The 13650-nt window shown below is 56.7% G+C and overlaps 4 protein-coding genes across 4 annotated transcripts; 3 read left to right on the top strand and 1 right to left on the bottom strand.

Annotated features, from left to right (window-relative positions):
- Nucleotides 1-399: 399 nt before the first annotated feature.
- On the top strand, nt 400-1071 carry SDRG_15516 (hypothetical protein). The gene has a single exon (XM_008621691.1). It carries the CDS (start codon nt 429-431, stop codon nt 999-1001), a length of 573 nt encoding a protein of 190 aa, XP_008619913.1. The 5' UTR covers nt 400-428; the 3' UTR covers nt 1002-1071.
- A 494-nt stretch (nt 1072-1565) lies between these two features.
- SDRG_15515 (hypothetical protein) lies at nt 1566-4942 on the bottom strand. Its single transcript, XM_008621690.1, has 9 exons — nt 4642-4942; nt 4400-4593; nt 4280-4358; nt 4063-4229; nt 3879-4014; nt 3700-3824; nt 3224-3634; nt 3009-3174; nt 1566-2950 (listed from the first exon to the last, which is right to left on the bottom strand). The coding sequence occupies exons 1-9, from the start codon at nt 4853-4855 to the stop codon at nt 1617-1619; spliced, it is 2826 nt and encodes a 941-aa protein (XP_008619912.1). The 5' UTR covers nt 4856-4942; the 3' UTR covers nt 1566-1616.
- Nucleotides 4943-5568: 626 nt separating this feature from the next.
- Nucleotides 5569-8841, top strand: SDRG_15514 (hypothetical protein). Its single transcript, XM_008621689.1, has 22 exons — nt 5569-5643; nt 5690-5738; nt 5790-6008; nt 6059-6189; nt 6244-6346; nt 6392-6486; nt 6530-6609; nt 6657-6730; nt 6778-6853; nt 6903-6955; nt 7001-7114; nt 7160-7231; nt 7280-7376; nt 7424-7501; nt 7551-7607; nt 7663-7787; nt 7838-7892; nt 7941-8084; nt 8134-8229; nt 8285-8354; nt 8404-8511; nt 8585-8841. Exons 1-22 carry the CDS (start codon nt 5585-5587, stop codon nt 8739-8741), a joined length of 2112 nt encoding a protein of 703 aa, XP_008619911.1. The 5' UTR covers nt 5569-5584; the 3' UTR covers nt 8742-8841.
- A 2027-nt stretch (nt 8842-10868) lies between these two features.
- Nucleotides 10869-13263, top strand: SDRG_15513 (hypothetical protein). Its single transcript, XM_008621688.1, has one exon. It carries the CDS (start codon nt 10882-10884, stop codon nt 13198-13200), a length of 2319 nt encoding a protein of 772 aa, XP_008619910.1. The 5' UTR covers nt 10869-10881; the 3' UTR covers nt 13201-13263.
- Nucleotides 13264-13650: the final 387 nt, after the last annotated feature.

Genomic DNA, 13650 nt, shown 5'->3' with positions numbered 1-13650 from the left:
CGCACCTCTTTGAGATTCACTCGGCGCCACCCATGCCCGTCGAGCGCGCCAGCAGTGTGCAACGAGCGCTATCTATTTCGGTGTATCCATCCAAGTTCCACTGCGACTTGCCCACCCATACAAAACCACGCGACGCCTGGGCCTCTAATGAAGTTGCCACCGGGCCTCAGCCGTTGCCGTCGTTGGGATCTGCACAAGCGCCGTCGTCAGGTACGAAAATGACGTTTGCGCGGGCGGCCAGCCTTGCGCGCAGCCTCCACTCGGTGCGTCCATTCCCATCGGAATCCTCTCGGCGACGGATCCAGCCAATGGCATGCGACGTTGCTGAGACGCTGACACCGACCGTGGCGGCGTTAGCCCCGAGCTCAAGTCAAACGAAGCTCACCCCCGTCACAGTCCTTTCGCGCAACGGCAGCTGGACTAAGATCATGCCAACGGCGGCTTTGCCAGAGCCCCTTGAGACGGGTCCTCATCGAATATCGATGACAAAAGTGCGCCAAGCAACCAAGGGGAGCATGCTAATGACAGACGCAGACGTGGCGGAGCTCCTGGATGCAACGGACGCCGCACCTCGTGTGGTGGCAGAATGTGAAAAAAAAAATCCCGCCAAAGCGCCGACACCCTCACGTCCACCAGCACCAGCACCCGACGCTGTCCCGGAGACGGTACCGTCAGTAGTGGACGGCGTCGCCAAGATCGATGTGCTCTCGGCAGCCGAACAGCGACGCTCCGAGCGCACGCAGTTTATTCAAATCTTGGAGCGCGCCTACGAGCTCCAGACGTCAACGAAAGCGCAGACCAAGCGATTTGGCGCCCGCGACGCCGTCGAGCGCGCCGTGGAGCTCTACCGTTCGCCGCGCGAGTGCGCGATTTCCGATTATATTGAAACGACGCTCGACCCTGCGATCCACGAATTCTTTGAGCCGTATATGACTGCGCGTGCACCACTGTCGGCGTCCGAGGCGTCGTCCTACTGGTGGCGTCGTCTCAAGCTCGCCTAGACAACCTATTTTCCAAGCAATAAAGACGTGGCGGTGCGGGATAAAATATAAGGAAGAAATATTGATGCAATGTTGTCGCCAATGAGGATTGTTGCTCCACGGGTTGGACACGGTAGTTGACGCAACTTTGAGAAAGGCTTCCAACATAGAGCCAATGAACTTGAATACATTTATGTCGATTGATGTCGCTCACACGCCGAACTGTGCCGGTCTCAACCAAAATGAGATCCGGCACGCTCTGGCGTGTGCCTTGCGCATTGTCCATTGGATAGATAGATAGATAGATAGATAGATAGATAGATAGATAGATAGATAGATAGATAGATAGATAGATAGATAGATAGATAGATAGACAGTTGGATAGATGGATGGATGGTTAGATAGATCGGTACAATAGAAGGAGGGATTGAAGAGTTCAAGAATGGACACAAGCGTATTTGCGCCGTCAAGCCTCTTTGGTGCGTTGTATTGGCCTCCAACGACTGTGACGCAGTCCGTATCGACTCGCTAATGGACCACATGCATTCGTCCTCGGTAGACGAGCCCGTCGAAAGACAGTTGAATCATTTCTGCACCAACTCAATTTCAAACTTTCAATTGTTAGGCGACGGGTTGTCATCGCCACGGCCAGCGCCACCTCTGGGACCCCGGGGTATCGTTTTCAAACTGGTGGAGGTACGGGTGCACGAACGCCCGCATCGTTGGGTCGAGTGCGGTGGCCACGTACTCTTGCAGCGCACACTCGGCGGCCACTTGCACGAGCTTGAGCGCATTTGTGACGGCGTCATCCAACTCGGGCCGCTTGCTGGCGATGCAGCTGCGCCGGCGATCGTACCCCGGGGCATTTGTCGTCACCATCTCGAAAGCAAGCTCCAATTTGAGCACGAGCTGTCGTCGAATGGCGTGGCGTCGCTCAATCTCGGGGACAACGTCCAGCGGAATATACACGGGCACTGCCTTGGCCTTGCCTCGGACCGTGTTGACGAGCTGTCGGAAGGTCAGGGCTTTTGCGACGGGCCCCGGGTCACGCTTTGGATTGTGCATCTGCAGGAGCATCGAGAGACGCATTTTCATGGACGAGAGACGCGTCGACGCTGACGGAACGGGCTCGACCTTGCCAATGTTGCGCTTGAAGCGCGCTTTGGCCCGCTTGACCGCCAAAAGCAATCGCGTGCTCTTGGACGGTACACCGGGGTACGACAAGCGTTGCCGCGAAGCAATTTGGTGCAAACTGAGATACGTCGCTTCGAGGAGAACACTAATGTCATACGCAGCGGTCCAGCGCTGGAACGCCGTATAGAGACTCGCTGCCGCGCGCGGTGTCAATAGCAGCGAGAGGTTGTTGTATCCACGAGTGACTGCAAACGCTGCGACACGAGCAGCAATCGTTGCTGCTTGGAGGACACTGCGGCGGCTCGCGTGGCCCAGCGCATGCAGAAGCCCACTGAGCGCCAACGGCCGCGCGACCCACGTCTCGAGGGCAAAGACGCCGTCGAGCGTGAGACAATACAGTGTATGGGTCGCATCCAACACGAGCTTTGGGTCGCCAGTTGCCGAGAGCGTCGTGAGCAGCTGCAGATACCGCGCTCGGTTCAATCGAAGGTACCCAGTGCGGTACCACTGGAGTAAAAAGACGCTGACGGCGTGCATGGCCGCAACGTCATGCACGCTCGAGCTCTGCGCAAGGACGTCAAACGCGAGGTTCGCGATGCGACGGTGCTGGGCCACGGCGTCGGCTGGCGACTCCTTGTGGGATATCCACGATGTATACCCAATCATGATGACGTGGAACCGGCTTGGACGACCGAGCGGGACGATCGCGCGTGGGCCCAACGTACGCCGGGGTCGAAACCGCTGCGATTTGGTGGTCAGTGTCGTCGTGTGTTTGGAGGTCGCGCCGTGCGATGACGCGACCGCTGTCACCGGAAGGAGGTCCATGGTGGGCCCGGCTACGATGGCGCGTCATCAGTCTGCGTGATCCTTGGTTTTGTGTGTCGAGATGCGTACCGGACGTGGTAATCACCGCAGAGATTTTCACGCGCTTTTTGGACTGGTGCGAGTCGCGGCTGCGCCGAGCACTGCGCCGCTCAATGTTGGCGCGGTCCTTGAGCCACAAGTCGAGGCCCACCGGTGCGTCATCGCCGATTGCGAGCACGTCAGCTTTTATAAAGTTCTATGGAGAGCATGACGACGTCGCGTCAGTCATCGACGGCAGTGGATACCTCAATGTGGCTAAACCAAAGCGTTCGGAGCGCGTAGGCGCGGCAGAGCGGCGTTGCCGCCACCGAGGCCGCCAGTCCATCGAGCTGTTCCAAAATCGGTCCGAGATCACGGTCATGGACGTTGTTAGGGTTGAGATGGAGGGCGGCGATGGCGCCGACCAAGCTCACGTCGGGCGACGGATGCCGTAGTAAATCCGGGATCCGCACTCCGGGAATATGAAACAGTAGCGCCCGCCGGTCGTTGACCTTCCACGCACCGACCCACACAATCGGTAGCGGGAAAAGCGCATAGTACAAACTCCTTATCGGCGCGTCCAGAGCCAGTACGATGAGCACGCAAAAAGCCGTGTAGATCGCGCTGGAGAAGGTCAGTACGCGCAAATTGTTGGGAATGCGACCGCTGCCAATGCACTAGCAAAGTGAAAATTTCATCAGGTATCTCCGAACTCGGATTCGATTCGGATGGCAACTCGTACCGGCTGGGTCTTGTGCGAGTAGAGCAAGAGAAACGTCGAGACAGCGAGCAAGAACGTGGTGAGCCCGATGCCGCCGGCCCGCGTCATGTCTTGGTTGTTGACAAACATTGTAATCATCGGGTACACTAGGAAGCCATGTGGTCTCGATAAGCACGCAAAATGGATTTAATCAATCGTACGTGTGCGCGCCATGACCATAAGAAGCTGGAAGCCAGGCTGGAACCGAAAATCCATGGTCTCGCCGAGCGGCTCAATGTGCATTTTGTACAAAAGCGCACTGCGATAGGTGACGAAAAACCCGATAAAGCCGACCGCCTACATGGTATTGACCACACCATTCTCAAAATTTGAGAAACAACGCACCCAAAACAGACCAAACCGATCGAGGCAGTCGCACGTGGCGCCACCAGGCAGCGCCAAGTGCTCGTAGCCCGTCACGCACGTGCCGAGCCGCAGAAAGGTCGAAATGATCGGAATGTAAAACAAGTCGAACGTCATCGGGTACACAAAGCGCATGAGGATCGGTGCGTCTACAACCGACAATATTGTCCATCCAGTCGAACCTAGTTCTTGCGCGTACGGTAGCGGGACGCGGGATGGAGCTGCCGCAGAATGAGCAGGAGCATGCCCATGCCCACGGCCATCGAGAGGTTCCACCACTACAAAGGTTCGTGCATCGCGCTTTTTGACGTAAACGTACTTCGTTGGTAAAGTTGAGCGAAAAAAGAAGGCTGTCGACGATCGGCGGCGTGCCCGAGACCTTGAACGCAATCGAGAGCGGCGTGAACGTGTACGTTGGCCACTCGGAGCACATGGCGCAGAGCTTGACGTAGCGCTGGAGCTGGAGTTGCTGATCGGACCCAAACTTGCGCTGGGACAGCGCAATCGCAATACCTAGTCTATCTCGTTGCACAATATTGTCGATCGTATGGAAGGCAGCACCTTGGGCGACTTGGTCGTGGATCGACGAGGCATTAAGCTGGAGGAACCGGGCAAGAAACCCGTGCCGTTGCAGCAGTCGGACGCCGTAACAGAGCCACACAGTCGCAAAGAGACCGACGGGCACGACGTTGAGCCACGTGTAGCCGCACGACGGCCAGTGCTTCTTACTACACACCCCAACCGTCGCATTCCAAAAGCACACGACTGCGGTCATGCAAGGACCTCGGCGCGCCGCCGAATATATATAATCCTAGAAACGGCAAACCGCAAACAACTCAGAGGCGACTGACGTTGTCGCGGGCAGAAATTTCTGTGCCAACGCCACTTTGAATATCTTCTTCTTCTTCTTTGGTTGGGTGGCGAGTAGTGGCCGTAGGGTGTGCTGGACGCGCCTGCGGTCAATTTTTCAGATATGCAGAAGTCGTCCAGTGTACACTCTACATTGGGCTATAACGGGACCTATGGTGGCGTCCATGATGATCGGAACTCGGGACGTCGGTGCTATACACTGTAGTTCACCGTGCGTTTTAACACAGCGCAGATATTTGCGAGAGAGCCATCAATGTATTGGGTGCTCAACACGGAAGACGCATCCCTTCACGCTGCATCTGCTCATACACCGACGTCGGTGCGATCATTGGCGCCGACTTGGTGGTCCTTGAAGCGTCGGCCAACTAAATCATATCGGACATCATGGCCGCATCTTAATTGTGGATAAAGAAGTTTCGACTCACAAGTGGCTGATCAAAACTAAGCTATCGAAATGACGAGCCAAACTGCTGCCACGCGGTTGAAAAACCGGCTGGACTAACCGTAACCGTGAGTTAGCCGGACCATTCCCTCCAAACAACGTATTGAATCATAAAATGGGCGTCGTCGTAACCTGTCAGATTCGATGGGCGCCGACCATCGAGTTTGAGATGTTTGGTCATTTCCTCGAAAAATGCGGCAACACCGACCGACGACGACGGGCGGCCCGCCGCCGCCGGGCTTCAACTTCAAGTACTACGCGGCTTCCTTGCATAAGCCTCATGGCCTCTACCTCTAGCTTGGACCATGCGATGGCAGGGATGCATCTCGGCCATGGGCGCCCCGCGGTAGGCCACGCCTCGATGCACGCGCACGTGACGATGTCCTCTATGGTCTAGCCGCACCACGAGCCGCCGATGAAGCTCGAGGTGGGCATTGTCGTGCAGCCGACGACGACGCCAAACCAGTCGATCCGCGTCGCCGTGACGCTTCCGGCGCAGCTCGTTGAGAAGGAGCTCTCGCTGGTCATGGGCCTCTTCCGCGCCGGCCACGCCAACCAGAATCGCCCGATTTTCCTTCGCTCGCTGCAGTTTGATTTGCGCAAGCGCCTCCCGCTGGTACCTCCTTTACATCGTGATGATGCGACAATGTCATCTACGCTGCGCAGGTCACGACGCGCCTCCAGGTCAAGGCGCCCAAGACCATTGGCGAGTTTGAGTTTCGCGCGTTCAACGAAGATGCAGGTCCCGACATCATCTTTGCGTCGAGCGGTCCGCTCAAGGTGCTCGTCGATGAAAAGTGCGTCCAAAGACAGCCTCGATCCCTGTACCAATGACCGACCCATGCATGTAGGTACTGGAACGAAGCGCTCGAGACGCTCGGCCATCGCATCGAAGCCGCCGCTGAGGCGCAGGACGTGGGCTTGATCGTCTCGGCTGTCCTTGGGCTGCTGCGTGTAGGCGCTATCTCGGTTCTCTTTGTCTCTGACGGTGCAATTTAGGTGGTCGAAGTGCTGCCGACGGCGTTTCCGAGCCAAGCCAGCCTCTTTGGGATGCACATGGAGCACCTCCTCAGCCTCGTCTTTGAAGTTCAAACGTACCAGTTTCCTCGTTGTAGTTGGTGTTATAACACATTGTAGGTGGGACATGGAGAACGAAGAGTCGCTGGACGGGTGGCACGGCGCGATTCGCACGCTCCTGCATGTGACCGAGACCAACCGTCGACTGCAAACACTGTATGTGGTGGTGCTGATACACTGTATGTAGGCTACGTGTGGGAAAGCCTTGTTCCGTCGGTGCAAAAGCTCGTTGCCATGTACCAGTCGCGCCTCTATTGCGGGGTAATGATTGTTTTGCGGCATTTTCATGAGATTTACCGTTGCTTCAGGTGAGCGACCGGTATTTCGAGACGGTCGACGCCAAGCAAGAGTACTGGCAAGCCCATTTGGGCCTACCCCTTCGCGGTACACTTACCGTTTATGACTCTTGCGGGGTGACATGGCATGGACGTAGACAGCGTCGCGCCGTGGGCACCGGGATTTGAGCACGCACTCTCGACGTACTTGGTACTGCAGTCGACTCAAAGCTGGGTGTTGATAATTTGATACTAGCATGCCAAGAGCGAGGCGCTGATCCCGAACGTGGCCGAGTTTACCGCGGTGCGTCAATCGATTTTCGAGCGCGTGAGCGGCGTTGTGAGCGCGCTGAGCTTTCAAGGCCACCGGGTAAGCTCTTAGTGCACAATCTTGATGAACGAACCATGTTACTAGGTGGGTCTGGATGTGTTTGGGTCGTCCAACAACTTTTTTGGCACAAAAGACAGCGACATGGACATGTGCCTGGTACTTGATACACTGATACCTTGTTGGATGCTAAGTGGGATAATGCAGGTGCTTCCGACCGGCGTTGAGCTTTCGCCGATTCAAAAGCAAGAGATGCTCAAGGCGTTGGTCGAGAAGCTCGACCCGGAGCTCTTCACCGACATTGGTACAGCCCATATTGTGTATATAGTTGATAGGAACATAATGGACTAGATACGGGACGTCTCACGGCGCGCATCCCGATCGTCATGTTCAAGGATGCGACGTCGGGTATCGACTGCGACATTTGCGGTGTGTGTTTGCTAGGTTGCTTGTATAAGCCTTCTTACTGCTGCGCTAGTGGAAAATGCCCTGGCGCTGCGCAACACGCGGCTGCTGCGGACGTATGCCCTTGCCGGTACACATATTGTCTATTTTGTAGAAGACAAAGTTATATACCCTGTCGCTATTAGATCCGCGCGTGCGTATTCTGGCCTACTTTGTCAAGTATTGGGTCAAGACGCGCGAAATGAATAACGCAGCGCAAGGCACGTTGAGCTCGTACGGCTACCTCCTCTTGCTCATCCATTATCTCCAGGTAGCATCGATCTATTACCTTCTATAGTTGCGCTTATCTCGATACTCTAGCGCACGAGTCCGCCCGTGCTACCCGTGCTGCAGACGCTGCCGCCCCAGTGGCAAGGTAGATTCTACCCCGAAAATTCGCTTGTGAATATTGGACACAATGTAGGGGAAATCTGGTGCCGCTGTTATCGCGACGAGACAGAGACCACGACGGACCCGAGCGCGACGTGTCCCTACCGCCCCTGCATGCTCAAGAGCCGCGACCAAGCTGACGGCCCGCGCCTGCCCCACGTGGCCTTTGGCGACGCGGGTACGACAAATGACGAAACCGACAAGTATCGCGACTTCAAATCCCGTAGAAACCTACTTTTTCGACCCGGTCCACGACGAGCACTGGCACGCGCTGCGCTCGTTTGGCGCGTGGAACCGCTCGAGCGTCGGGTCGCTCCTCCTCGGTGCGTCGTTCTTGCTCGCGCGTTGGAATTGAAAGATTGATATTTTTGGGCGTAGGGTTTTTTAAGTACTATGGCGACGTGGGCTTTGACTATGCGCATCACGTGGTCTCGGTGCGCATGGGCCGGTGGGACATGCTCGATTGTTGATCATTATTGAATGAACACGTGACATAGGACGCTGCTCAAGGCCGAGAAGCCGCAGTGGAAGCAGCACCACCGTCTCGCGATTGAAGATCCGTTTGAGCTCGACTATGACGTGGCCCACGTCGTCAAGGGCGCGCGGTACGCTTTATGTTGATTTTTTAGTTTGAATTTGTATGGATTTTCGGATTGTTGACGAATTGGTTTCGAGTAGGTTCAAGTATGTTCGGCAGCAGCTCGCGCGCGCGTACTGGCTGTGCGTGCAGGCCAACATGGATGGCTATGGCATTGACGAGATTATGGACATTCTCTGCGCGCCGATCGAGCACAAGGACAAGGCCGCCGACGACGAAGCGGCGACCGACAAGTAGCTGTACAGAGCCAGAATAAGCGCCAGAGGTCTTCTTCAAACCATAAGAAACGAGTCGTTTGAATCGTGTATTCTGCAATACAGCTCCTCCCGTACACTGACTCATTATCGGCATGGACCGATTCGAACTCGTGTCGTTCCGGGTGATGGAAGACGAGGAGCATCCGGCGTGCTGCAGGTCGGGTTGACCAATATAAGTCGGGTACTTGATACCGTAAAATTGATACCAGACCGAGGTAGGCGCTCTAACTTGGGTTCGGAAGATTCATCGTCCAACGCCGGGCCGATGAATTAGGTGATCGAAGTCTCGCGAACGTCGGTGGATTATTCGGTCGCCTTTCACGTTGATTGAAGGCGCTGGTGGGAGGAGCTATCAGCAGGCCAGAATCGGTCGACAAGGTCCCTGCATGCTGAACCGCAGGCTTGGTTGCGATGATCTGTTGTGTAGTGAGTTCGATCACTTGGAGGGTTAAGTTTGTTGACACCGCGCTCGTATGCGATGCGACGGCTCTGGACGAGATGGTCGTAATCACGCTCCTTCGGATCGGACGCCAAAGATTCGAGCCGTCGTGTCTTCTACACCACAGCAGAACGAGATGCTACGTCAGTGCATCCAGGATCAAGTCTGCGAGGGTTGATGGTTTATGGGGCGCTGGTACAATTTAGCAGATGTTGTACTACGTTGTACCACGGTACGTCCTTGGTGGACGACGATTAAACTATCCAACTACGCTGTAGGATCAAATATGCTGTGGATTGATCCGACAACGTCGAGCGGACTTGACGGCCTCACGTTGAAGGTGAAGATATTGCGAGCAGGGCATGTTCGAGCTAGGACCCTCAACGAGTACCTTTCTTCATTCCTTCCAAGGGGCACGGCCGTTCGCACACGTCCTTTCCGAATGCAAAATGCAAAGAAGAACAAGACGACGCGATCTTAGCGTCTCTCTGGCGACCGAGTCGTCGTAGCTTGGGCCTGCCAGTGTTCGCGATACCCTCAACGTCGTGCTTGTCCGTAGTTATGAACCGCTCCTTACATCATTTGAATCTTAAATCCTTGCACGACCAGGTTTTTTCCCTTTTGCAGCGACGTTCCAAAATTTGCTTCCGTGAATAAGAGGCGTTTTTCTAGTCACAGAATTTAAAATCCGACGCCTACAAACCTGGTGTGCGGGTGGCTCGGGTCCTCGACATAATCAGCCGGTCACCTCGAGATGTGTTGATTTCTGCGCTTGCTTGCGAGAGCGCGACACACGTGAAGCAAGCTGTGCTTCTCCCGTATTCGTACCATACCGGTAACCGGTATTAGAAGGGAGCTGCGACATGCGCTGCTCGATGGGTTCCGGGTCTAATATCACCCATTTTTCTGGAAGATTTCGCGCGTACGACGATATTCCAACCTCGGGGGGCGGAATGGACGCTGGTTCGTCGCACGGTTCGATCCGGCGACCAGCAACCGAATGCGGATTCCGTGATAGAGACAAGCGACCGACCTTCTCTACCGCTCAATCCAACCTGGGTCGCTCGCAAAAACCGACGCACACCTCGATGGGACCAGTACTTGATGGTTGTCTCTCCCGTCAACTTCCCTTTGCGAGCCAGATTCCTTCTTTGTAGCGGCGGTGCTGGGCCAAAGATGCAGCTTTATACTGCCTGATAGGCGTCCGTGGGCTAGCTGTCGTCACAACGTTCCGTGTGTTCGATGGTGGTCGGCGCGCCTTCTCGGGTACCGTAAATACCGCAATACACTGTACACGAGAGCGATGTCGTTGGCGCCGATGATCGGCTCAAAATTTCGCGGCGACCGATCCCAGCAACCATCCGTTGGGTGCTACCGTGCGAAGTGGCGACAGGTCGGACGACCACGACGTCCACGTAACTTTGATAGCAACAACACGCCCTCCACAAGTCTCAAGTGTCAACGCAACCTGGCTCGCCCTTACGCCGTCGTCTGTAGTGTAACTTGCGAGCGGTATGGTTGCATCAACCGGTCTGCACGGCTTGTGGTCAGCAGCCGTTTGAAACCGCCAACCAAATCTTTTGTCGCGCGACAGGCGGTCAGCCGGGCAGGTGGGAATGGCACCGTGCGGCGGCGGCGCGGAGCGTTGGGCTCATTCTCACATTTGCCGCCGACCACACAGATGGCCTATCCACCACCGACGGCGCCACCGACGCCGATGCGCCACCTGCACGACAACGACGACGACGATCGCCACGGTCGTAGCCCGGTTGCGTCCGACCACTACGAGGTCGAGACGCCCCGCGACGACATCCAGAGCATGGTCACGGTGGTCGTTGACGGGTCGCCACCGGCGGCGCCGGCGCCGGCCCACTCGCTCTCGTACCGGCCCGACATTGACGGTCTCCGCGCGCTCGCTGTGATCCCGGTCGTCGTCTTCCACGCGTATCCCACGAGCATTCCGGGCGGCTTTATCGGTGTCGACATCTTCTTTGTCATTTCCGGGTACCTCATCTCGGGCATCCTCTTCAAGGAGACGCGCCAAGGCAAGTTTACGTACGCCAACTTTTACAGCCGGCGTATCCGGCGCATCTTCCCAGGTTTGATCCTCGTGCTCACGTTCACGATCGTCGCCGGGTGCTTCTGGTACCTGGAGGACGCGCTTGTGAGCATGGCCAAGACGCTCACGGCCGGCGCCGTCTTTGGCGCCAACATTCAAGTGCTCTTCCTCAAGCAAACGTACTTTTCATCGAGCGTCAAAGAAGACCCGCTCTTGCACCTCTGGTCGCTCGGTGTCGAAGAGCAATTCTACATCTTTTGGCCGTTCGTGGTCGCGTTGCTGGCCAAGCTCCCGGCCAAGGCCGCGGTCGCCGGCCAAGTCCTCATCTTGGTTGCGAGTTTTGCGCTCAACATCTCGCTGCTCGGCTACGACGGCAACAACAACTGGTCGTTTTACTTTCCTTTTTGCCGCTTCTGGCAAATGGCCATGGGCGGTCTCCTCGCCTACATGAGCTTGGACCCGTCCGTGCCCCGCCTCTCGTCAGTCTCGCCGCTCGGTGCAACCGCAGTCTGCGCCGTCGGCTTTGCCCTCATCATCGTCGGCTTTGTGTGCATTGACGAATCGATGGCCTTTCCTGGGTGGTGGTCGCTCCTCCCGACCGTCGGCGCCGCGCTCTTGATCCTCTCGGGCCCTGACACGCTGCTGCACAAGTGGACGCTCTCGCTGCGCCCGGCGGTCTTTATCGGGCACATTAGCTACGCGCTGTATCTCTGGCACTGGCCGCTGCTTGTGTACGCCAAGGCTCGCTTTCCCAATGACGCGCTGCGCCCGTGGTATCAGTCGCCGTACATGATGATCGTCTACTCGGTCGCTGCGAGTGTGCTTACCTTGTATGGCGTCGAGAACCTGCTGCGACGCCGCAAGCACAAGCTTGTCGTGCCAGGTCTCTCGCTCTGCATGGTCATCCTCTTGGCGCTCGGTCTGTGCATGACGCACTATCCGACGACGTTCTCGGTGCTGTCGCAGCCCAAGCCGATCTCATCGGGTCCGATTCTGACGCCGGTTGCGACGCACACCAACGGGTCGGCGGCAGAAGTGCCCAACATGAGCAAGCCGCCCATGTACGAGTCGCCGACGGTCGCCAAGATTCTCGCAGCCAAGGGCGACTACCAGCCGGACGGGCCAGAGTTTCACACGGTCGATGCCGGGTCGCCGTATATTCCGACATCGGAGAATATGATTTTGAACATGGGCCAGAAGGACAACCTCGTGATCGTCTTTGGCGACTCGCACGGGCATATGCTCAAGCCGCGCTTCTCGTACCTCTACCACCAAGCCGTCACCAAGTCGGCGCCATTTCCCACCATTGTGTTCAAGACGCGGAACGGCACGCCGCCGCTCGCGTGCACCCCGGGGCACGCCGACGTCGTCGACATGATCAAGCAGGTCAAGCCCAAGGCAGTCTTTTACGCGACCGACTGGCCGCAGTGGATTCGCCCGAACGCCGGTGCGGCCGACCACGGTACTTCGCCGCAGTGCTGCACCGCCGGCTACGTCGACGCGTGCACCAACCAGAGCCCCAAGGACGCCAAGCAGCTCATTGCGACCTTCCAGAGCGAGCTCGCTGCTTTCACCGCCCTTGGTATCAAGGTGTTTGTGGCGACGTTGAACCCGGAAGGCCCGGCGTTCAACTTTGCCAACATGCTCAATGGCAACAGCGTCGGTGCGGTGTCGCCCGTGAGCAAGTCGGCGTACAAGGCCGCGCACGCCGACCTCATTGCGATGGTCGAAGGTGCGGTCAAGGCCGTGAACGGCACCATCATCGACTACACCGACAACCAGTGCTGGAAGGACGACTGCAACGTCGTTTCGAACGTCGGCGAGCCGCTCATGCGCGACAACGACCACTTTCGCCCGGCGTACGTGGCGAGCTACCTCTCGGTCGTCGACCAAGTCGCGATCGCCGGTCTTGGCAACACGACTTCGGTCAAGACGATGTAGAGCATTGTCCGTATTTAGTTATGCTGTATGAAAAATGTCATATTCTTTTCGTTTCAAATGGTGCTGTTTGGATTTCCCTAACCCTACTCGATTGAACAACTGTCACCCGTCTCCATGCCCACGAATCTATGCCTTGAAACGCCGACCACATGGATGACGTGGCACGTTGTAGGAAGGCTATTAGCAACATGGACCGGATCTGCTCGTGCAAGAGGCCAACCAGCACACAGCATACAGCGCCGTATTGTAATAACATCCGAGTTTCAATCGAGTGAGAAGGCGCGATAAACTCCGACTTGTTCGTTCATCTCGAAGCAACGGTCCACAAAGAACGCTTCTACGTCGATTGCTGGTCCGTTGACGACCACGTCAATCTCGCTTCTTGGCGACTGCATTGCGCAAATGCGTTCGTCGTCTCGGTCTTCTTGTGCTTTCAACGGACGAAACGGT

The sequence above is a fragment of the Saprolegnia diclina genome, assembly GCF_000281045.1.
Source record: "Saprolegnia diclina VS20 unplaced genomic scaffold supercont1.94, whole genome shotgun sequence".
Classification (NCBI taxonomy): Eukaryota; Oomycota; class Saprolegniomycetes; order Saprolegniales; family Saprolegniaceae; genus Saprolegnia; species Saprolegnia diclina.
This window is presented reverse-complemented; position numbering and strand designations above follow the sequence as displayed.

Excerpts from the sequence above, each read along its gene's own strand:
- SDRG_15516 (XM_008621691.1), top strand. The coding sequence starts at position 429 with ATGCCAACGGCGGCTTTGCCAGAGCCCCTTGAGACGGGTCCTCATCGA.
- SDRG_15515 (XM_008621690.1), bottom strand. The coding sequence starts at position 4,855 with ATGACCGCAGTCGTGTGCTTTTGGAATGCGACGGTTGGGGTGTGTAGT. Across the intron at positions 4,015-4,062 it reads ATCGGTTTGGTCTGTTTTGG|GCGGTCGGCTTTATCGGGTT; the intron begins GTGCGTTGTTTC and ends AATACCATGTAG. Across the intron at positions 3,175-3,223 it reads TTTGGTTTAGCCACATTGAG|AACTTTATAAAAGCTGACGT; the intron begins GTATCCACTGCC and ends TGCTCTCCATAG.
- SDRG_15514 (XM_008621689.1), top strand. The coding sequence starts at position 5,585 with ATGCGGCAACACCGACCGACGACGACGGGCGGCCCGCCGCCGCCGGGC. Across the intron at positions 7,377-7,423 it reads GGAGCTCTTCACCGACATTG|ATACGGGACGTCTCACGGCG; the intron begins GTACAGCCCATA and ends ATAATGGACTAG. Across the intron at positions 8,230-8,284 it reads CGTCGGGTCGCTCCTCCTCG|GGTTTTTTAAGTACTATGGC; the intron begins GTGCGTCGTTCT and ends TTTTGGGCGTAG.
- SDRG_15513 (XM_008621688.1), top strand. The coding sequence starts at position 10,882 with ATGGCCTATCCACCACCGACGGCGCCACCGACGCCGATGCGCCACCTG.